Source organism: Cavia porcellus, unplaced genomic scaffold (genome assembly GCF_034190915.1).
Source record: "Cavia porcellus strain 051 isolate PalLab524CR breed Dunkin Hartley unplaced genomic scaffold, mCavPor4.1 scaffold_4, whole genome shotgun sequence".
Classification (NCBI taxonomy): domain Eukaryota; kingdom Metazoa; phylum Chordata; class Mammalia; order Rodentia; family Caviidae; genus Cavia; species Cavia porcellus.
Genome location: NW_026947487.1, coordinates 18048596 through 18072716, shown reverse-complemented (window position 1 = coordinate 18072716; position 24121 = coordinate 18048596). Strand labels below are relative to the sequence as shown.

General features: G+C 31.8%; 1 protein-coding gene across 2 annotated transcripts in view; it reads left to right on the top strand.

Moving 5' to 3' along the window:
* Window positions 1–24121, top strand: part of Klhl1 (kelch like family member 1) — a 382405-nt gene that overhangs the window by 236709 nt on the left and 121575 nt on the right. For both annotated transcript variants that reach the window (XM_063246827.1, XM_063246826.1), the window contains exon 6: window positions 17535–17721. In XM_063246827.1, the coding sequence (XP_063102897.1) occupies window positions 17535–17721 (187 nt within the window). The remainder of the gene's footprint in view (window positions 1–17534; window positions 17722–24121) is intronic.

The following is a 24121-nucleotide window of genomic DNA, read 5'->3' as shown; positions in this document are numbered from 1 at the left end:
CCACCTAGGAATATTACTCTATTTATGTTTCTGTTTCTAGGGTAACACCTCCACAAAAAGAGGAATATGATAAATATCCATTGCATCAATTAATTAAATGCACTCTCCTAAATGTTAAAATTAATCATTTTAACTTCTGTTACTACACGGAGACAAGTAATTTATTTTTTATAATTGATGTCATCTTACTTTCTAACTTTCATTTGTACTAATGGAAAAAATTTGTTTACCTAAAATTTAGAAAAGTTAGAAACAATCATTCCTTCAGTCAACCATATATTCAAAATCTTTATTAGGATTCTCTCTTTCTTTGTATGATTATCAAGGATGTAAATTAATGGAATAATCAAGTCAAACGTTCCTGAAAGTACAGATTTTAATTAATAATGTGCTTTAAATATATTATTCATTCCTCATTATCTGACAGCTCTAGGCCAGGGGCCATATAAAGATCAATGATATAGCACTTGGGGAAGACAGATACAAAAATAAATAAACATGCAATTAAGCATTGTAGAAGAATAATAGGAGTACCAAATATGAGAGTAATCAGTATTTCCTGGTATTTAGGAAGGCTTTATGAAACAGAAGACTTTGGCAGTGAGTCTAAGAGAGGAGTGGGGATGCAAAAGGAAGACCTTCTAGGCAGAGGAAGCAAATTCAGTCAGTATATAGTAAACGTCTAAGACTATTACAAGGGGTGGCAAATTCTGCAGCACAGAAGACATACAAACCCAGACAGTATGTGACCCGAAACAAGCAGAAAATTGAGAGCTCTGTACAGTGTTTTTCCATGGTTGCAACTTATGTTTGTTTATTAGGAAAACAGTTTACAGCCTTATTGAAGGAAGACAACTGATCATATTCATGTTTTTAAAAGTGATCACATCTAGCCAGCAACATGGAGGAGAGTTTGAACAGACAAGGTTAGGTTGTTCTGTCAAAAACTAAGAGATGCTGTTAGGCTGTGGCAGCAGCTGTGACTTTGGAGACAAAAACACATTAATGTGGAAATAACACAATAACATGGGAAATTTTTTCTGAGTGGAAATTGCAAGTCAGGTAACTGATGAAATATAACTATATGTTTGCATATAAATAACCTTAATGACACAAAGCAAGTCATTGCCAAGTCATTAGTATGAAGAAAACACCTGTAAAAGTCTACTTTTAATTTAAAAATTATGAATTAGCCTCATATGTCAATTATTTACTTACAAAAAATAAAAATTTTAAAAGAGTACAAAAATGAATAAAATTTAAAAACTACTAGTACTTTTGTTATGTTGAACAGAATTTGATCTATATATAATTTTTTCTTTCCATTTTAGAATATAATTTTATATAACAAGAAAAATTCTAAATTCAACATACTTTCATTACCACTATTTAAACAAATATTTTCATATATTATATAATAATCATATATAATGTGTATGTATTATCTATATATAATGCATATATTCCTATAAACACAATTACTTATTCTAATAATTTTTATTTACAAGTATTTGTATTCACACTTTTTTTCATAAAAATGTATTCCTGATACTGTATTTCTAGTTAGTGCCACTTCAAAGTGTGGGTACTTAGAGGAGAAGTAGCATCTTACTATTAGGGGATCCAGGGAGAAAAAAATGTGAGTAACAATGATACAATAACAGCATTAATTGATAAGTAGCATCTGTAATTCACAGAAATTAATTATTATGCATATATATGTATATACTTCTATAACAAATTAAATTTATATATCTTAAATCTTTGGTCTTTTTGATGATTCTGATGTTAGATGCTAACTTTAGAAATCAAATCATGTAAATATTAAAAAATCTAAAACCTTTTCAAAGTCAAATTTCGATTGTAGGATGAAGGTGTGTCTGTAACTTTCTGTTCTGCAGAAAGGGCTTTCAGGTACTATTGAAGGAGCTGATAAATCTCTGCATGGCAGGGGGGAGGAAGAGGAGAAGGTTAGGAGGGAGATGGTAATGTCACTGCATTACGTAGCTTTTTGCACGGGTGGTCTCTGCAGTTTGCTATTTCTTCTCATGCATTTTGAGAAATTTATATGAACCTTTTTGTACAAAATCAAAAACAAAATATTTAATCTATCTGATTAAGTCTATTAAGTAGGACAATTTTTGTGTGGTACTATAGAATGTAACTTCTTCCCAAGATAGAAAATTTAGTGAATTATGATACACACTGATGAACATTACTTCAAATAATTATCTTCCCACATGGATTTACACATTAAAATGATTAATATAGCAGCATGCCATGACTTTCAAGTGCAGTGCAAGTCCAGGTGGGCTGTGTGTAAAGAACAGAAGAAAGGTGGAAAGTTTAATGATTCCTGTTCTGAAAAAGTCAACCAACTAAAAACTATGCTGTAATGGGATGACATAACCAGCCATTTATCATTATAGTTTAAACTACCAATTAATATATTGTCATTGAGCTGTAAGTGTTGGAAAATAATAATTATATGTGATACTATGTTATAAATTACTTTAAACTAGGAAATTATGCATTACTTTTTCTGTGTTCCAAAGTATCTAACATAAATTTTGGCACATTCCAAATTCTTTTATGGCCCTTACTATTATGTTAATAATTTTTTATCTCTGAAGATTTTTCAGTAAGATGTTTGAGCAACTCATTTTATATCCAAACTTTCAAAACTCTGCAAAGTATTTGCCCAGTGGAATTAGCTTTACATGGGAGAATAGTTTTAATCCCTTATTGACTTGCAAGATACATCTGCCTTGATGTTTTCACAGAACCTTATTTCACTGATGATGATCAAAAGAGGTATGTTGAGCTTTGATCAGAATAAATCTAAAGAAGGCTGAAAATCTGCAAATATGGAGTGATTAAAATTCCTTCTCCATTTCCTCTTAGTAAAATGAGATGAGCAAAATACTGCTGATAACTTATAATTAGTGTAAGGCAAATTAAAGGGGTTTATTTAAAGATGATGGAGAAGGAACTAAAACAAAAGTTTAATGTGAGGTCTGTGGTATTATTTAAATGAGGGAATCCAGTTTTTTAAACAGTAAATTTAATTTCATCTGTTCAATTGGTATTCTGCAGTCATTTCAAAACATTACCAGGGGCATCTGCCATCAGAATTAACTTGTGTGAGGTACAACATGGAAGAAGTAAAGGGCGGATTCTCGATTTTGCTGGTAGCACCATTTTGTCTTTAAAGGACTAAAGCAGTCACCTCCAAATACAGTGTGTATAAACTATGCAGCCTCTCAAGGAAAACAGTATCTGCGAATAGCCACGACAGTTTTCACTTTTCTGTGTTAGCTGCAGTCATTCTAAGGCTATTGTGATTTAGACTTATCTCTTAACTCAAAGCAATTTCTTGCAAAAAAAATGCAGGATAACCTTAAGTTTTCCAATCAATTTCATTCCCTCAGAAGCACTATGTATCAGAGATAGTTTGAATTTAAGATATGATTCTACATCCCAAAACATGGAATTGTTGGTTTAGGTAACAACAATGTGGCTGGCTATAACATGGAGTCTTGGGTTACTATCTCTCATCACAGAGACAAAATACTTGATGTCCAAAGTGAAAGAAGGAAAGGTTTATTTAGCTTATCATTTTTTGGGGGGGTTTAGTCCACACTAACCTGGATCCAAGGCAAGGTGTTGTGACTGAAGGTTAACTGTAGATGGCTGGCACAAACAAGAGCAAGAAGGGGAAAAGCACATTTCCTTCCCTCTCTTACAACCTATGCTGGCTACCTGCACTTGGCTAAGTGCAGCACTCACACCACTAATCCCAGCAGTAGACAGTGAACCAATCACAAATGCCAGACTCAGCTGCCTCCATAACTGTGTGAGGCTTTTGGGGGGACATCCAAACATAAACCATGACACATGGTATTGTCAATTTCAGACAATAATAGTTTGTATGGACATAAAAACCCCCCAGCAAAATATTAGAAAAATAGTTGAGTAATAATTAAATATTTTCAGGTGTTATTTTCAATGATTTATTCTTGATATCCATAAGATATGTGAGTTTTCAAGAAAGGATGACTCAGAAAGTTAGTCTAAATTATAACTTGGGAGCTTGATGAAACCAACAAATATCTGTAGTAGACACTAGTGGTTAGAAAATTGCTAGACATTTTTAGAAAAAAAGGGACATCCAGAAGAAAAGTAGTAAGGCAAATACAAATACCTATTAATTTAATTCTATGAAAATTTATTATGATGCAGTAAAATATTTCTGAAATATTAAAATGTTCTCAAGTTTTGTAACACTAAAGATAAAAATTTGGACTTAAAAATTGCTCTGTGATGCAGGCTATAACACAGAAAATAGCTTGAGATATATTTAACATGCTTAAAGTTATTATTTCATGCAACTGAAAGGTCAAGAATGTTCTCAATAAGTCGAGTGCTAACAACCATGAACACGTATTTTTCATAAGTCTCATGACATCTTTAAAAAGTACAAAAATACAACCAAGCACTCCAGATTTTGGCTTTTTTTTTTTCTCCTCGCTGAGCTGGGGAAGATGGCTTAACAATTTTTCGATCTATGTTTTCAAACAGAAATGCTTTTGTGAATAAATTAAAGAATGCAAAAGCAAATACAAATACACTTTTAAATTCATTCTTTCCAAAATATCTGATAAAATGTGATCACAAATAACAATGCTATAAAGATATTCTCTGTATTTTTCGTTTTTTACCAGTACCAGGGATTGAACTCACGACTGCCTGCTTCAAGGCAGGCACTTAGGCCACTGAGCTAAATCGCCAGCCCCTATTCTCTGTGTATTTGAGGTTTAAGGGTGAAGTAAAGAGGAGAACATCTTTATAGCATTCTGTTATTTTTAATATATAATACAGTCATAAAAGCAATTTATATATACATTTATTTATGTAATGGAGACCACTATGTGTAAAAAATACATTAAAAATGAATTAGAGACATTGCAGAACAAGTGTAACAATACAGAAAGTATTGTTTTGAGATATCCAATTACAGATGTAAAGAAATATAAATGTTCAAAAATTTTCAAAAACGCAATAACAGCTCATATGGGGGATACTAAACAAGCAGTTTTTTTCAAAGTACTGTAGAAGGTTGATCAAGAAGTAAAATGAGAAATGGATCCAAAAGAGGTGTTCAAAATTATATTAGGCAATACATTCATTACTAGTGGTAAGAATTAAGACGGGGAATGATGAGTATTTATGTTTTAGAAACCTACATGATATTATTCTGAATTCTGTATTTGATTTCTTATACCCCACACAAGAATGGAAATCATTCATCTTTTTCAAAAATTCACAAAGGATTAAATTTTATACCCAATAAAATTGTTTTTCGCCTGGAAAAGAAGAGTGAATGAAGTATCTCAGGTTTTATAATAATAATCAAAAATATTTGGTAACTCTTTACCAAACACTGAGTCGGGAATCTCAGGAAGAAGCCCCTATAATCTCAGGCAATCCAGCACAATTTGGGAATATACCATATAATATTCTCCAAAATAAGTGAAGCAACTAAATCAGTAATAGCTTCCAGTAAGAGTGATGGTAAGAAATATTCCAAGTCATCAATAAAAATAGAAGACAAATACACCACAGAGGGGAGTATGGTAATGCAGAAGAATGAATTCAAGTTTCAGTATGTAAATTTGAATTGTCAATGGAGCATACAAGCTGAATGTTTCCTACTTAAAAGTCAAACAACCCTGCAGTGATGCCAAGAGTCAAAATTTATTTTTTCTCCGTGGATTTTTGCTCTTGACTATGACTAGAAAATATATGCTGTCTGCTGACTTGGCATAAATTGTTTAGAAAGGCAGACATTTGACTAGGTAGCCAGAAAAGATGTTTCTGGAAAATCATAAATATTTATGATTAATATATCCATTGAATTTGTGATATGATATTGGATATATTTATGCCTGTGTATTGCATATTTTAACTCAATACTAAATTATTTAAATTTGATTAATAGATACACTAATGATAATAAATGGTTGCTCACTTAAATAGTTCTTCAGTGAATTATCATTTGGTACTATAGTACCAAAGAAAATGTATCAGAATTGTTTTGTGATATTTTTCAAGTTTGTAATTTAGCCTATGTGTGAATTCCTTAAGTAATTACATATAGAGTAATGCGAAAGAAGTCCGAGATGATTGATGGTGCCAAAGGTGATCTGTTTAGTTATCAATTAAACTGATCCTCATGGAAGTAAGAGGACCTCAAAATGGACACTAAGAACCTAATGTATTTTACTAGAATTTTGAAGGGAAAAGGCAATAATTATGTAGTGAAGGAGACAGAGACATGGAGAGTTAGGAATGGTCTGAATCAATAAAAATATCAGAAGAATTATAATGTAAAACAATAATGCATAAGAGTGCTAGGGAAAGTGTACGAATGGAACAATAAAGTTGCATTATAGGAAGTATAGAATCATCCAGTGTCTAAGAATACTGAATACGGTCTAGCAAACCATAGAAACTAAGGCATGCTTTTAAATAAAATCTGAATAAATTAACTTCTTTGCTGAATGAATTAATGAATAAAAGGAACAGAGTATACTTAGGATGCAATGAAAATGCTTGGGATGGAGATAATGTTCATACAGAGCATACAATCTTTTATTTCAGTTTTAGAAACTAAAATATCAAACTAAGAACATTAAACTCATTAAATAGGTTATATTTAATAAATGATAATCATAAATTTTAACAGTGTGAAATCCATTTTGATTGTTTCTAATAAAAACTATCATTAGAGTTAATTTTATAAGATTTCCTTATTTTCATGGTGCCATTAGTTTTCTATATTTGTACTGTCAGTTTAGCCAATTATTTTTCACCTGAAGGGAATCAAATATTTCTGTATTCATAAGAAAATTAATGAACCTGCTTCTTGTTTCATCTATAATTTTTCTTGTTTCTTCAAATACTTGACAAGGTATCACTCACATGAAGATGATGTGAGCTTAATAAGTCAGTTTAAAATGAGAGAGCAAATAAAGTATATGAAAAACTCTATTGTATCAGCTTCTGTCATTAATAGTAAATTAAAAATGACATACTCAAGTAATTTAGGCAAAACTGAGATTACGTCAGTAGAGCACACTAAGAAATACTTCCATTTTTGGGTACGGGGGATTGAACTCATGACCTCGCATTTGCCAGGCAGGCACTTATGTCACTGAGCTAAATCCCTAGCCCCAGTATTTCCATTTCTTATGATTCTGTCCTTTGCCAAAATTCTTTTCAACTGAGGCTATCAGGAATTTCAGTGTAATAGACTGATCTATCTTTTCAAGTATAAGTTTCTTTCAAGCAACAAACTGATAATTCTAGCTATGCTTGAGCTAATTTTCCTCTTGGAAATGTGGGCTGTGCCAAGCACAGTTGATAATGGATTCATCACTGATGAGAGCTCAGCGCTGAGCTCGCTGGTGAACAAATTAATTAGTATCTAAGTTTTCATCATTATTGTCTATTTCCATTCTCTATGTTTTTGAAAACAGACAAAATCTAAAGGAGGGAACTACAAAGACAACTTCTCTAAGACTGAAGAATTTCCCTTTTCCCTTATGCAGCTGGACTGCCTTACTAGTAAACTCACTGTTTCTTGTGTTGCCACAGCCTTATGATCACTGAACAGTCTTCTTTCTCCTACACCGCATGCTGACCAATCAACAGCCTCAAGGCTTTGATAGCACTAAATAGGATCATGTTCTTCTGTGAATGTCTTAGGAACTCTATAAAATAAATATTTGAATATATTTGTTTATATTAGATCTATTATAGAATATTAGAGAAACTATTTCTTCTATGTCATATCTTAGCATTCATCTGATTGACTGATTGATTGATTGATTGATTGATTGTTATTGGCAATCAAATTCAGGACCTCATGCTTCTGAGGCAAACACTGTGCTGCTGAACTATATCCCCATCCCCATCTTATTAAATTTATGTCAAACAGAAACTTTGAAAGGCTACACATGAAACTGTCACTTATTCTCTAAGAAGTGTCACTTTTTATAGGCATTATTTTATATATTTTTATTCTAGAATTTATTCTTAGGACACGGATCAGTAGCGAAGTAAGTTTTGAAATGCTATGCAATAACAAATAGTGTGTGAAGTTTTGCTACTCTTTTTCAGAGTGAAGTTGTTTTCATAACTGTGATAGCCTAAGAACATAGTACTGCAAGATTTAGTACTTTGGCCAAAAATAAGTTTAAATGTATTATTTGTTTCTTAAATTCCATTTCATATTATGTGGATCATCGTAATCATATAAAACTTATAGATGTTACTATGATTTGTAAAGGTTCTATTATAGCCTCTTTCAAATTATGTTTTAATTAATTCAGTGTTATTGTTAATAATGACTTAAGATACTGTTGTAGTCAGGGGTTGTACACAGAGAACAATTCAGATCAGGACATGGAGTTTATAATATTTTTATAATGGTCACCAGAAGTTAACACAGCAGAATGCAGGACATCTATCCGCAACACCACTTACATAGATTATTTAATCAAGAGTCTAAACCCCAAGGCAATGTCCCACATGAGTCCAGATAAAAACCTAGAGCTCAGGACTACGCCTCCACGAGTCCAACTGGAGGTCCAGAGTCCACAAGAAGGACTCATACGCCAGTCTCTTTTACGGATTCGAGCAGGGAAGACCTTGGTCAGCGGTGGAAGCCAGAAAGTCTATGCCAGCAAGATGAAGGAGCTGGGCGGGTGGGATGAGGGTTCTACACTGGAGCAGAGAAGTCACACTCACAACAAATACCAGGGCTATCCTGAAAGGCACCACAGCTGTCCTCAGCGACATGGAGGCCCCGAGCTCCTCCGACAAGCACAGTCGGGTAGGTGCCAGGAAGCAGCGTGACGAGTTCATCCTGGAGAACAAGCAGCACACGTCTTCCCCTCCAGAGCCAGGAAGCAATGCTGGATGTGAGGACCAGAGCTTCTCCAGGAGAACTAACATCTCAGAGAGCAACTCGTAAGAGAACCCACAATGCCTCCTTCACGCTTCAATCCCTCCCAACACCTCTCTTCTTCTCCACCTATTTATCCTGGCAACCCTCCTCAGGTGGAGCATCTTCTCTCAATGTATGCTGATATAATCCAGCTGGTTTTAAGTTCACCACCAGTTTTCAAACCATAACAGATACAGATATTTTCATATTATGTTACATGAAAGTATAAAATACAATATTAAAGTCTGACCTTTTCATAATTGTGCACACTAATAAAATACATTTTAAACAAATATTTTTATATTTCTGGCAACCTACGATGCAGGAATGTACTGCAATATAGAAGTGTGCTATTTTATATTTCCTTAATCATAATATATTTACTATACAGTTAGAGTGTGTCACTTTTATTACTAAGATTAGGTCATACAGAAAAAAATGAATTCATGTATTTCATTTTGTTTACTTATGAGCAAAGGTGTATGTTCAATGTAAAAGTCACTTCTATATGTACATATTAGTACAAAGAATCACAATCATAATAAAAAAATTCTATTAATAGCTAAACAGTGTTTTAGGCAAAGAAGTTATTTTCTTGATACATTGAATACTTTATTCAGAAAGGAGACAACTTTTTTTAAATTTGAATGACCCTTTAAAATAAATATTCTTTTCATGAATGCTTTGCTTTGTCTTTTTTTCCTAGCCAAGGGAAAGTTAATGCAAAAGACAATAGAACGTTAAGAAAAGTATAGAAAACTAATGATGCTTTCAAATCGATATCTGTGAATATACTAATCAAAACCTCATGCCATTTCTAGTAGCTGTAATACTCTAAAAAAATTCAAAAGTTCTATCTATGAATAGCTAAATTATTCTAATTTTTCAGATTAGCAAAGTCTGATGGTCAAAATTGTTCTGGTTTTTCTTGTCAGATAAGTCTGAAAGTGATACCCAGTATTTTCATTCTTAATAATGTGCTATTCAGCAGCTACAGGGTTATTTTGTGTCTCTTCAGTCATTTTCTAGTAACAAAGAAACTTAAACAAGGTTATAGAAAGATAGAACATATTTACAAAATGATTGAATAGCTGCTTGATTTGCCAAGGAAAGAATACATTGCATGTAGGAAAGTGTCATGATCTATATACCATATTAATTGAAACATTTGATTTATGTAAGAACATATATATATATATATATATATATATATATATATATATATTTAATTCATTTGTATGTGTATAGAATGATATTTTTAAAAGATGTTTCACATTTTGTCACTGTAGATGAAAGGATTTTTTTCTCCAGAATGCTTAAATAGGTTATAAAATATCTTAATAAAGGTATTATTTTTCTTACAAAGTCATTTTCCTACAATTATTATAACATGTTGCATTTACAAAATAACCCTAAAACTTTAACTTTTTAGATTTCTAATTTCACTCTGACATTGAACTCCCTTTTGGAAAGATCAGGAAAAATTAACAATTGAAATATGAATTTTTGGAATTTACATTTTAAACTAATTGTTTTTTCACTTCATACTCTATAGGTTTATGTTAGTGTTAAGTTTTTTTTGTTTTGTTTTGTTTTGTTTTGTTTTGTTTTTGTCATTTTCATCGGTACCAGGGAACGAACTCACAACTGCCTGCTTGCAAGGCAGGAGCTTATGCCGCGGAGCTAAATCCCCAGCCCCTAGTGTTAAGTTTTAACATAATATTCCTAAGACAATTTCTATTATGAACTGTAGAAAGAGATCCTGCAATGTTTTAATTTTTATAAATAGTTATAATTTTTCTGTTACACAGAAATAATATACATGAAATAAAACAATAGACACTTAGAACTTCAAGTCTATAATACCATTTCATATTTAAATCAAAATTATTTATGGTAAACCATAACACAAATCTTTTTTTCCACTTACTATCTGATATAAATTGTGTTTTTTAACCTCACTAAAGCATGTAGTAGAATATCAATAAAAGTTAAGTTTTCAGTTTACTTTCTCTGATTCAATCAATTTGCAGTATCTTTATAAGTATTACTCGCAAAATGTGCCTATTATTGACTCCCTGTAAGAATACAAAATGTCATGAATTAAGTGAGCAGGCTTTATTATTCACATTCTGTACCTACACAGAGTGCTAGTATTTCCTTCACAGCGTAAGTCACAAGAGTATATTTATATGATTGTAGTTTTTTGATTCTGTATTTTCAAGCAAACTTTCAGTGTGTTACAACCACTGGGATTATTCTGTAGTATTTATACTATAATTTTGAAGTAACTGCTGTAGGACATGTTGAAGTCATGCTGTTTTTGTGATTTCACAGACTCATCTCTCAGGATTAAACTCAACGCTTATTTTGTTTTCATTGTCAGTTAGCATAGACACAGAAAGCCATGTCCTGTACAGATCTGCCAGAAGCAAATATAGTTGTCCTTTCAGCCTATGAAATGAAGGAGCTTTAGATTTCTGGTCCTTGCTTGTCAAATGTGGTGTTTGTGATAAATCCAAGTAACCGATCAATGAAACAAACAAACCATAATTTGTTGCTTGAATCCAATTACCCAGAAAACGAACAATTTTTATAAGGAACTGACCACAGGAGACTGAGTAGCAAAGAAAGTCGGTTCCTTATGTTTTTGTCAACGCTGGGGTTGAATTCTTGCACAGGAAGATGAAAGAGTTTTAGTGTCCCATCAAGTCTCATGGTATAATCCTAATGTTCAGTATTACAATATTTGAAATACTGTTTGTAAGGTAACTAAAGTTAAATGGGGCCATGAGAATGGAACCTCATGATGAAATTAATACATTTAGAAGGTGCAAGAAATCTGATTGTCTTCATATCACACACTCAGGGACACCTTTGTAAATAGGAAAGAAGTTGGCTGTTATGCAAACAAGTCAGTGGGGGAGCCCTCATTGGAACTAAAAGAGTCATTGTAAATAAGGTTAATTAACTTTGAGCATTAAATAATAACAAAGAAAGAAGTTATCACTTTAAAGTAGGAGAATAATACAGACTGTCACACAGTGACTTTGCACATCTCCATCTTGTGTCATGATTGTTGGAAGCTGTATGTATTATATTTCTCTATTTGGAGGTCTTGCATGCATTAAGTTCTTCAAAGAGTATCATCTGATTAGGGAAGATGCCTGAGAATTTTCATCTCCAATTTTCTGGGTGGGAGGGATTTCTAATAATTAAAGGTCACTCATTTCTCTCTTCAACTTAAATGTATTGGCCCAAAATTCAATCCCTAAAGTTTTATATAATGCTAATTATTAATGGTAACTGCCCCTTATATTGCATTGTAGTATTTTTTTTCTGATCCCTCTTCAAGAAAAGAAATTAGTCTGAAATATTATGGATTTGTAAATAACTGGATAAATTTTGAAATATAATGTGTAATTCATTTATAAAGTTCAGTTGATTGTATTTCTGGATTTCTAAGCATAAAACTACACAAATGTCAAGGATATTGAAAAACTTTCATGAACTTTGTAATTGCAATATAAATATAATAAAACTACCTAAATATTACTTGTATTTAGTATTGTAAAATAAATTTTAATTGTAGATACTTATTGTACAAATATTTTCAGATAAACAAGAGTATGTCCCCAAGTGTTTTACAATCATTAAAACATATTGATTTTTTATACATTTAATAAAGATGCTAACACAATAGCTTAGGGTTCCTTAAAAACTGAAGTATATAAAAGCAGTGTTATTTTTATTATCATCTGTTTCATAAAGAGAATAAAATTCAAATAAAATATAAATAAACTCAAATAAAATATAAAGATACCTCAAGTTTAAAAAACATTTTCACCATTATATTATTTTCATTTTGTGCTTGAATTTGGGACAAAATAAAATTAAGTTACTTTGTCAGGGTAAATGAAATATGAACAAAGATCATGGTAACTATAAAGCACACAATGTTCCAAATAAAAGTTTTAAAAATATACAGTAATATGCAACAATCTTTATGAATAATTTAATTTCTTTTAAAATAATCAAATTTTTCAAAATGGCTAGAAAAATTCCAATTTAAAATATTTCACACAGCAATATATTTATAAAAAGTATAAGATTTATCATCAAAGTGTATACTGTTTTATAAAATAAGCCATATATCCCATAAGAAACAAACAATACTACTGCCTTGTATGAAAACTATTTGAGTTTTTGTTGTAATTTTACCATTTAGCCTTAGTAAGCAATACTTGTTTTTCAGTCACAAGAAAAATTTTATAAACAGGAAAACAATATTTGCCTATTTTTTGAGTATATATTTTCTCATTTTAAAATTGTATGATTTAATCAGTATTTAAACATTTTGTGCATTCTACCCTTTTGTATCTTGTTATGTGAAAAAATGACAAAATTTAGGAATATTTTTTTTCTTTCTTTCTCTTTGCATTTTTGAAACAGGGACTCACTATGGCTGGCCTTGAACTCACTGTCTAACCCAGGCTGGCTTCAAATTCATAACCGGGTCATCTTATCTCAGGCTTTAGAGTAGTGGGATTACCCAGTTGTGTAATTCTTATTAGATTCTCTGTGTGTAGTTTAGAGATATTTCCAAACCCATTTATTGTAACTTCTTACTTAGAAATTGAAATATTGTGCGAGAATGCTCATTAATTTGCAACAATCTATTGCTTTAAATTTAGCCCCCACAATATAACTGTTAAATCAGCAAAGAACTTTCTAATAGGTAACATAAGATTCACCCATATAAGATAATATTAATTTCAACTCAACAGAAGAGATTTGTATTTCAATAAATTAAACCCAGAAATAAATTATAATTTACTAGTCCTATCATCTTTAGTATAAAATATTTTAAATGAGAAATTAAGTCTGGATAATATTTGCTATGGTTCTAACATTATTTTTGCATGGTGATCAAACCAAGAATAAGATAAAACTAAATATAAGTTAAAATTAATATGTTTTTATTAGCTAAGAATAATCTAAGTAATAGAAATAACAAATGGATTTATTTTAATATAAATGATGCTATACAATCATATGTCCAAATTTTGAAATATTTGATTTTATAACCTTAAGCCTTTGCACAGGCTCCCAATTAAAGTTTATATACTACATTTTTCCAGTACAATATTTTAAGTATTTGTGTCTTTATTTATTAATCTTATAAGGATGAGTATTCCTACTATGTGCTCCAAATAAAGCAATGAATTATTTTACTTATCAAGTAATACCAAGTATTCCCCAAAAATATGAAAAAAGAGGGAGGAAAGAAAAATTCATAACAGTATCATCCTCTCCTCTCTTTATATATGAATAAATTTGTATATGCATATATAATATATGCATATATATACAAATTTATGTATATAAATTTATACCTACATGTAAGTTAATCATTGCTAAGGCTAAGTTTTGTAAAAAAATGAAAAGATTTAAATGAAATAAAAACAAATTTTGACATATATGCTAGAAATAAATATATTCTTTTTAATTAAAAACAAATGTTACTAAACTGTTAAAATAGTAGTCCTGTGAAATATTCATCATAGTGCTTCCCATTTTCAATTGAAAATTGAAATTTTTGATTCAGGATAAAAGTGAATAGGAATACAGTTAACGTTGTAGTATATTAGAAAAAAATAGAGCCAAGAAACTATGTAACTGCCTACACTTACATAATTCCACAGCATGTGAAAATTAATAATTATACTCCTTATTCAGACTTAGACCTAATTTCTTATCATTCCCACGTCTCATGTAGTTTTACATGTGTTTTACATTTATGGTATTTACAATGGTAATTAAGGTAGGCTTAGTAAAATTTAATATTAAAATTATTGTGTTTAATTATTGTCATTTGGCATCATATAGATGTTTATTAGTTCAATAAATAATTGTGTACACATGTGGTATCCTTTGTAATCAATATATAAGGGAAGGTCAGTGAGTAAATGTTAAATTCTACTTTTAATATTTTAATATATGGGCCAGAGATATAACTCAGCAGCTTCGGTGTCCACCTGGCAAGCACAAGGTCCTGAATTCGATTCATGATGCCAAAAAAAAAAAAAAAAAAATTTACTATGATGATAGATTTTCCTGTCACTAAAAGTGAGTTTGAATCCATAAATATAAAAAGTGCTTCAAACATTTTATCTTCCTGTAGATTTGATTTTCTGTTTTAATGTTTAGATATTTGATCCATTTTAATTTTAAAATGATACACATGGTTAGAAATATGGTTTCAGTTTCAATCTTCTGCAAGCACATATCTAATTTTCCCATCATCACTTGTATAAACTATCTTTCTAACAATGTATGTTTTTGGTCTCTTTGTCAAAGATCAAATAGGTGGGTGTGTCTAGCAATGTTTCTGGAACTTCTATTCTGTTTCGTTGATCCATAAATCTGTTTTTGTTCCAATATCATGCCATTTTTATCACTATTGCTGTATAGTATAGCTTGGAGTTTGATATTGTAAGGTCTCCCATGAGAAATTACAGCAAGAATTAACTTATGGGATTATATAAAACTAAAAAGCTTCCATACATCAAAAAAATCAATTAGTTAAGTGTCAACCTACAGAATGTGAAAAAAAACATCGATCATACAAACGACTAATATGTAGAATATATAAAAAAGTTTAAAATAAAACTGTACCACCTAAAATTAAAGAGTCAGTCAAACATTGGCAAGGGAAGTGAACAGATAATTCACAGAGAAAATTTAAATGGTCAACTAATTTATGAAATAATTGTTAGCATCTCTGGCCATTGAAGAAATGCAAATTAAAACAGCGCTGAGATTTCATCTTGATCCAGAAAGAATGACAATCAGAAAGAAATAAAAAAATAATAAATATTGGCATGGCTGTGGTGAAAAAGAAACTCTTCTACATTGTTAGTGAAAAGAATGCAGATTAGAAATTCTATATCACACCAGTGTATATCTTCTCCAAAAAATTTGAAACCTTGTCCTACAGTGATACATGTATGCCAAAGTTTGTAGCAGCACAATTCAGAATAGCTAATTCTTGGAAGCAGCATGTAAACCCATTAGCAGATGACTGAATAACGAAAATGTGGTGTTGATCCATAATTGAATACTAATTGAATATAAAGAAGGGAAAATTTGATACATTATTTTGGAAAATAGATGCACCTGGAAAATATAATGTCAAGTGAAATAAACCAGACACATAAGCTTAAATAAAATATAGTGTCTCTCATTTGAGTAATACAAAGCACAAAGAGAATGATAAGAATAGAAAGAGACAAGAGGAAGATCTCTCCAAATTGAAAGAGGTCCAAAGGATCAAGAGCAAAGGGAGATGGTTAGGAGATGGAGAAACAGCTAGAATACAGATATGCCCTGCACAGGATCTTAATAGCTCAATGAATCTAAACATTATATGATTCAAACATGAACTAAGATTAATAATATCAACAAGAATGAAAGTGAAGAAAGGGGAAATAAAGGAGGAGGTTTGGAGGGAAGAGAAAAAGGTATGGGAATTTAAAAAAAAAAAAAGAAATACTGCATGGTGCACATACATGTACATGTGCCCCAAGATGACTGTAAAATGCATGTACTATAAACATATACTAATAAAACTATTTAAAAATAGTAAGATTTAAAGAAAAAAGTGTAAAACTATGTAATAAAGTTCAGAGGAAGAGAAAAAGAAAAATATTTGTATGTGCACAGAAATCTGTACACAAATGATTCACTGCTGCTCAACACTGTTGTACATGCCTGTAACTGCAGCACCTTAGAGGTGGCAGTAGGGATATTTTGCGACCTAGAAATACCCTGGCCCAAAATTCAAAAATTCAAGGTTACAGAGACTAGAACTTGTTCTAGTACAAGTTACCAAGTATTTTCAAACTGCTGACCTTACTTTATTATTCCCTCAGGTGCTAGATCTTTGCTTTCAAACTTCTTAGATTTCACTTTTGGAAACTATTTTTTTCCAATAAACAGCTTTGAGTTTGCTTGCATACTTAAACAAACGTAATGAGGGTAATTATTTAAATTTTCATTTAGTTATTTTTAATTTTAAGTAGAATTTAATTATGCTTGAAAGAGCTGAGAATATTAGTAACTAATACTTGGCTTGTTAAGAACTATGTTTTTGAAGGTTATTTTTTTTTTAAATTTCCTTCTCAAAACTTGTTTAGTCAACATAAGTAATTGTAATTGATTTATAAATAATATTTGCTAAGAAGAAAAGAAATCGAAAAATTACCTCTAGTAGTCACTTTTTACTGTTCTTTCATGTCATTATTAATGATAAATAATATTGAATCAGAAATATCAGTTCCACATCTCTTTGAAGATATACATTTCACTGTATGCCTTGATTTTTCCAGAGAATAAATTTACACATGGTGCATTTTTCTCAATATAAAAACATCAAAAGTTTAAATTTCTGAAGTTAACCACTGATACACTTTGTTCATTCTTCTAACAAAATTATTAACAGTCATTTTTTTATTCACAGATACTGGCTGACTTAGAAAACCATGCCTTATTTAAGAATGATCTGGAATGTCAAAAGCTGATTCTGGAAGCAATGAAATACCATCTCTTGCCAGAAAGAAGAACTTTAATGCAAAGTCCAAGAACTAAACCCAGAAAATCTACAGTTGGAACTCTGTATGCAGTAGGAGGAATGGATAACAATAAAGGTGTGTGATTCCTAATCCGTATTAATACATCCCTTGTGTCATACCAGGACTGTTTCTCATTCCATCCATATGCACCAACACTACTACAGAATTTTAAGCTTTAAAATTCATGATCAAAGGTTAAGGAAAAATTAAAAGATAATTCGTTTTTCTGTTCTGAAGCTAATGCCTTTGCATTAATCATTAAATCATTCTTTGTGTATGTGTGCTTCATATACCAGACTTCAAACAGAGTGAAACAGTAACTCAAAATGTTTATTTTGAAAGCACAGATCACATGATTTGTTGGCTACACAGTATTGACAGCTGCATTTGGCTCTAGGTAAAGGAAAAGCCATGTCCCAGGTTTATGATTGTTGAGTATATGATTTTGAGGAGACTCAAACTTTGAGAACTGAGAATATCATAAAGAAATAAAAAATAAATAGAAATTATGTTACTGTCATAACAGTAGAAGCCATAATTCATAAAATTATTTTTCAGTTTAATTCTTCAGAAGAAAATAGTTTATTCAAAAACTTAATATATGTATTTAAAAGATTTGTTCTTTCTATCTGTAGCTATAGGAAAAATCGCCATGAACAAGTGTCCTCTTCAACCTTAATATTTGTGTCTTTATTTATCAATCATCTCAAAAACTAGTAATTATGCTTGCACTTTATAGGTAATATAATTAGCCATAATATATTTCAAGGCATGCAAAACATAATTGAGAAACACTGTTGCAGGCAAATATGTAAGTGCTCTCAAAAGAATTTTATTATTTAAAAATCAAAATAAATCAACAAACTTACTATAAATTGAAAAATCATGATAGCAGCTAAAAGAAAAGACTTTATATAGTCAATATAAAATGATACATGTTCTCATTTTGTGCCTGCTAAAAGATATCCTATGACTATTAGATGGTTTATATAGTTTAGTTTTTTGAAAAGTTTAATTCATTTTTACTAAAAAGTTGATTTCAAGTATCACATTAAATGACTCTCAGAATGTGAACTCATGAAAATGAAAACAAAAGGAATTTAAAAGCTAAAAGTAATATACAATTAGTTAGCAAATCAAGATTGTAAAATTCCCAAATGTTTTTCACAGTATGGGATGGATTAATATATTTGTAATGAGACTATGGTACTGAATGAGAGAAGATGGTCATTCTTACAGTGTTTTTTGAAATGGAAACACCTTCCAAAATTTAAACCTAAATAGAGCTGCTCTGCCTGAATATGTTTCTTTCCAAAAGAAAAGAACCAAGATAATATTCTGATAGTTAACTTATTGTGTAATTTAATTGGATTAAGAGATATACATTTTTAAGGCATGGTTTCTGGGTATATCTCTGAGAGAGTTTGTTTTGAGAAGTGATTAACATTTGAATCAGTAAACCAAATTAAGACATTAAAATATGATCTTCAACAATGGATAATCATCTTTCAAATCTTTAAAGACTTAGATAAAAGATAAAAGCAGCCAAAGGGAGAATTCACTCTTTTTTCTGATGGAGGTCATTTATCCACTCCAGCCTTAGGCTTTCACTTCTTTTTAAAAATTTTTATTTAAAGAAAGACAAAATAAAACAGAAAATGGATAGAAATAATACATACAGTTCAGAGAAAAAATAAACAATAAGAAATCACTAGTTAATGTTTACATCTGTCCTTTTACAAATAGTTGTTCAAGACACAAAAGTGGAACATATAAAGTGGGAATTCAAACAGTGAGACTGCAAACAGTTCTGTTCAACTATCCAACAAAAACTTAGTAATATGGTCATCAATCCTATACACTTTAAACATATATGCAGTTATCCATATTTTCATTTATGTTGGGATTAAACAAACTGGAACAGGCTAAAATTATTCTGAACAAAGAATAATAGTATTGCTGGATTTTACATAATGGCACTCCGTGATCAGCACTGGGTACTGTAGTGTCTTTAAAAAAAAAAAAAATTTAAAGAAAGACTAAACAAAACAGAAAATGGGTAGAAATAATACATACTTTCAAAGAAAAAAAATAAGCAGTAAGAAATCACTGTTGATGATTACAGATTGCCCTCTTACAAATAGTTATTCAAGATACTAAAGTGAAGTATATAAAGCAGGAATTCAAACAGTGAGACTGCAACCAGTTCTGTTCAACTATCCCTCAAAAACTTAGATGTATGGTTTTCAATCTTATACATTTAAACATATATGCAATTATCCATATCTTCAATTATGTTGAGATTGAACAAACCCAAGTAGTCTAATATCACTCTGAACAAAGAATAGCAATATTGTTGGATTTCACATTATGACCCTCCAGGATCGGCGCTGGGTACTTTAGTGTCTCTTTTTCTTCAAAGTATCTGTTCATTTCATCATGTGTCATAAGATCAGTTCTAATAAACTATTTGTGGATTCTACATGTGCATGAGTCTTAACATGTATTTCTATCCTTTCTGTGTTAGAAGGAGAAGCAAAACAAAGCAAGACAAAACAAAACATATTCCTATAAACACATGAAACAAAAAAGACATATAAGACTGTTGTACAAGGAGTTCCACCATAGTTCCTGTGTTGTCTCTTGTTATCTTCAATAGATTTGGCTATATCATCAGACATAGTATAATTGAATATATCAGTACATAACAGTATTAATAAAAACACAACTTGTATATAGTATAAAACATCAAAAGCAGACAGTTATCAAACCAGAATGTGAATCGTAGAGTCTTGTGATATTTAGTGTAGTTGCTTATACTCTCAGACTTGATAATATCTATCATAACAGTTTTGAATAAAATCTGTTAATACCAAACAGCAATCAAACAAACCAGATTTAACTAAGATCAGTCATGATAAAACAGGGTAAGTCATACAGGGCTACAGATTAAGATAATAGGAAATTAAAAATGATTATTGTGCTATATCCTGATATTTTGGGAATAGCTGTCTGTGCCCTCAAATCTAATGCAAAGTAGATAACTGGGACAGAATAAAATCTATCAAAAATAAAAGCTATCGAAGCAGAGTGGTGCGAGTAATGTGGGATTTAAATCCTGATACACTATGAACAACATCTTCTGCCGTCTTTTTTAAGACTCTCCCTCCCCTTTCACTTCCCCAGGGTACTGCACTGTACATTTTTGGTCTCACCAAGACTCTTGGTTTTAAATTGGGGGAGGAGGGCAACTTGCTATTTACCTAAGTGTTTCTGAACCTTCTCTCTCCTGAACTTGATCTTTAATTGTATTACTTTATCTATAAAAGCCTATCTTTCCAACCTATCCACAAATACTTGTCTAGTTGCTGCTATTACTCTCTGGTCCTCTGTCACATAGAGAATTGTTTTCTCATATTTGATTTTCAGTCCATGAACTCTTTTTCATGTTAATTATATTTCCTATAAATAGCATCTTGGTGGACCCTGCTCCTGATCTACTCCATGTGTGTGTGTGTGTTTTTTTTTAATTTAGTGTATCAAGGCCATCTATATTAGAGATTATAACTAATCTTCTCTGCCTTGTTCCTGTTATGCTCTTTTTTATCATCAGTCGTCTGCTTATCTCCTTCATTCTGTTTTCTGCTCCATTCATTGAGGCTTCTCTGCCACTGTTTCTGGAATTCTAGTACTTTTCTCTCTCTCTAGAATGCCCTGCAGTATTCTTTGTAGAGTTGGATTGGTGGTGGCAAATTTCCCAAGTTCCTCTTTGTCTTGGAAGTATCTTGTTTCTCCGTTAATTTCTAGAGACAGTTTATCAGGGTATATCAATCTGGGTTGGAGGTTATTTTCTTTCAGGGCTTAGAATATTCTGTTCCAGGCTCTTCTTGACTTGATGGTTTGTGTCGAGAAGTCTTCTGTTATTCTGATGGGTCTTCCTTTATAGGTTATCTGTTTCTTGTCTCTAAGAGCTTTTAATATTCTGTACTTATATTGAATTTCTGGGATCTTGATTATTATATGCCTGGATGTGGCTCTGTTTTGGTTGTAGGTGGCTAGAGTTCTGTATGCCTCATACATCAGAATATCATTTCCTTTTTTATGTTTGGGAAGTTTTCCTTAATTATTTCTGTGAATAACCTTTGTAGTTCCTCTGTTTGTGCCTCTGCTACTTCATTCACATTCTTTATTCTCAGGTTTTAGATCCTCTAGTCATCTTCTAGCCTTTGTATTGTTATTGCTTGTTTCCTTGTTATTTTTAAAAAGTTTTTCCTTTTTTAATCCCACATTGCAAACCTGTCCTCCAGTTTGGATAATCTATCCTCAGTTTCTTTCAAGCAGATTTGCCATCTTTCCATAGAGTTTTTAATTTCTTGGTAATTTCTTTGACTCTGCCTCATGTATTCTATATTTTATTTATATTCTTCTTCAAATGGTTCTCTCCTTTGTTTGAGTTCCTCCCTTCTTCTGTCTGTGTCTGCTTAAGGGATACTTAGCATCTCTTTTATTAATCTTCTTATATTTTGCTTTACTTGGCTAAATATTTAACTTTGGAACTCGTCTGTAAGGTCCCAAAGATATATCTCTGTATGTCTCTTTATGATGCTGTGTCTGATATTGCATGTTTGCTGTTCTCATTCTCCTTTGTATTTTCCTGTCCTGGGTCACTGTTCTCAGGATTGGGGCCTGGGAACTCCTTGTTGTTGCTTCCTCTTTCCATCCTTTTTGTTTCTTCCAGGAGGCTCCAGTTTCTTTCTTTGTTGGTTACAGTTCTTCTGAAGCACCACTGTAGTGTGCTAGTGAGTGGCAGACAAGGGCATCATATGTTGGTTCCTCCCCCTCAGATCAGTCAAGTTTTTGAAGCCTGCACTGTATTACTATGTGCTGCCTCCCCTCCATATCAGTCAAACTTCTGAGGCTTTACTGCGTTAGTGTGCGCCACCACCATAGGGAATTGCTTTGGATAACCTATTGGTCTCAGCCAGGTCACATGACCGAGGCCTACCTCATTCCACCAATCCCATTAGGGAAGGGAAAAACTGACTGAAGTCACTGCTGCCATTTGTACTTGGCAGTCCTGCCTGATCCCTGAATGGCATCTGCTGGAGCACCCCTTTCTGTGGAATGGCTCCACCCCCATCACTCACCCAGATCAATGCAGGTTCCCCACCAGCTCAGCTGTCCATTCAGCTGGCCGCCACCCAACCTCAGTGTGATTGTGCCTCCAGTGAATTGAAGCAGTGGGACCTCAGATGGCTCAGCAAGTCACCTGCTGTGGCAGGAGCACTGAACCTTTAGCTGTTCCAATAATAGCACCGGGACTGTATGTTTGATTGGTTCTTCTCACCTTGGTTTCTTCTTGGGGCGAGAAAATTCATCTCCCTCTGTTCAGATCTCCCCCCACATTCTGTTATGTTGAACTTTACTAAGTTGGCTATCTCAGGGAGCCTCTGTAGTCTGCTGTTATCTATCTGCCATCTTTGCTCCAGCCCCCTAGGCTTTCGATTCTATAGAATTGAGATTTTTCAAGTTGCCATAAGTCCTCAGTCCTTGGACTGGGAGTCCTTTTAGTGACTCTTCTGGTTCTCAGGCCCTGGGATTCCATTGCTGACTTTCCTGGTTTTTCAGCAGCACGCTGAGTATAGTGAGACTTCTTGCCTCCATAATTTCATGAGCTAGTTCCTATAGTAATTCTGTCTTTTGTATCTGTATATTCAGTTTATTCTTTTTCTCCATAGAATTCTGAATGATTACTTCTAAATACAAAATAAATTGGAAATATATTTCATTTTTTTCATGTACAAAGTTTTTATAATAACTTCTTCATAATAACATTGTTAATCATCTCTATTTTTACTCTCCTCTTACAAATATATTCTGTGGATGACAATTTTGAGAAATTTATGGTTTCAATTTAAAATGAATTTTGTACTTGAGGAAATAATATAGCTGCTTAAACTTTTTAGCATGTTATAAGAACTTCCAAGAATGCTAGAGCTAACATTACTTCAACAATAAGTTTAAGTTTTGCTTAGTAAAGCTGAATTGAGGCTGTTGTTTTTGAATGACTCATTCATTAAAAAAACTCACTTATTACCTACTATGTGCCATGACTTCCACTCTAGTAACTTGTACTTCTTATTCAAGACCAGTAATATACAATTATCAAATAAAATAAAGGCAGACTTCAAATACACAAAACAATTTTAGTTAAATTACATGCAATATTTTATAAAGAACTAATGAAATAACATTAAATCTGTTTTTCACATCTCTTTTCCCTCTCTTTTCCTACCAATTAACCTCCTTAGATAGAAGAATGTTTTAGAAGTGTTCAAAGTCAAGGTTAAATGGTTAGAAACTTTCTTTGTTAAATTGATTAAATAATATGAAGATTTAACTGTAAATCAGTCCAAAAATTTTGCTGAACACCCAAAGCATTTAGACTAGCTAAGAAAACAGAACTGTTAGCCTG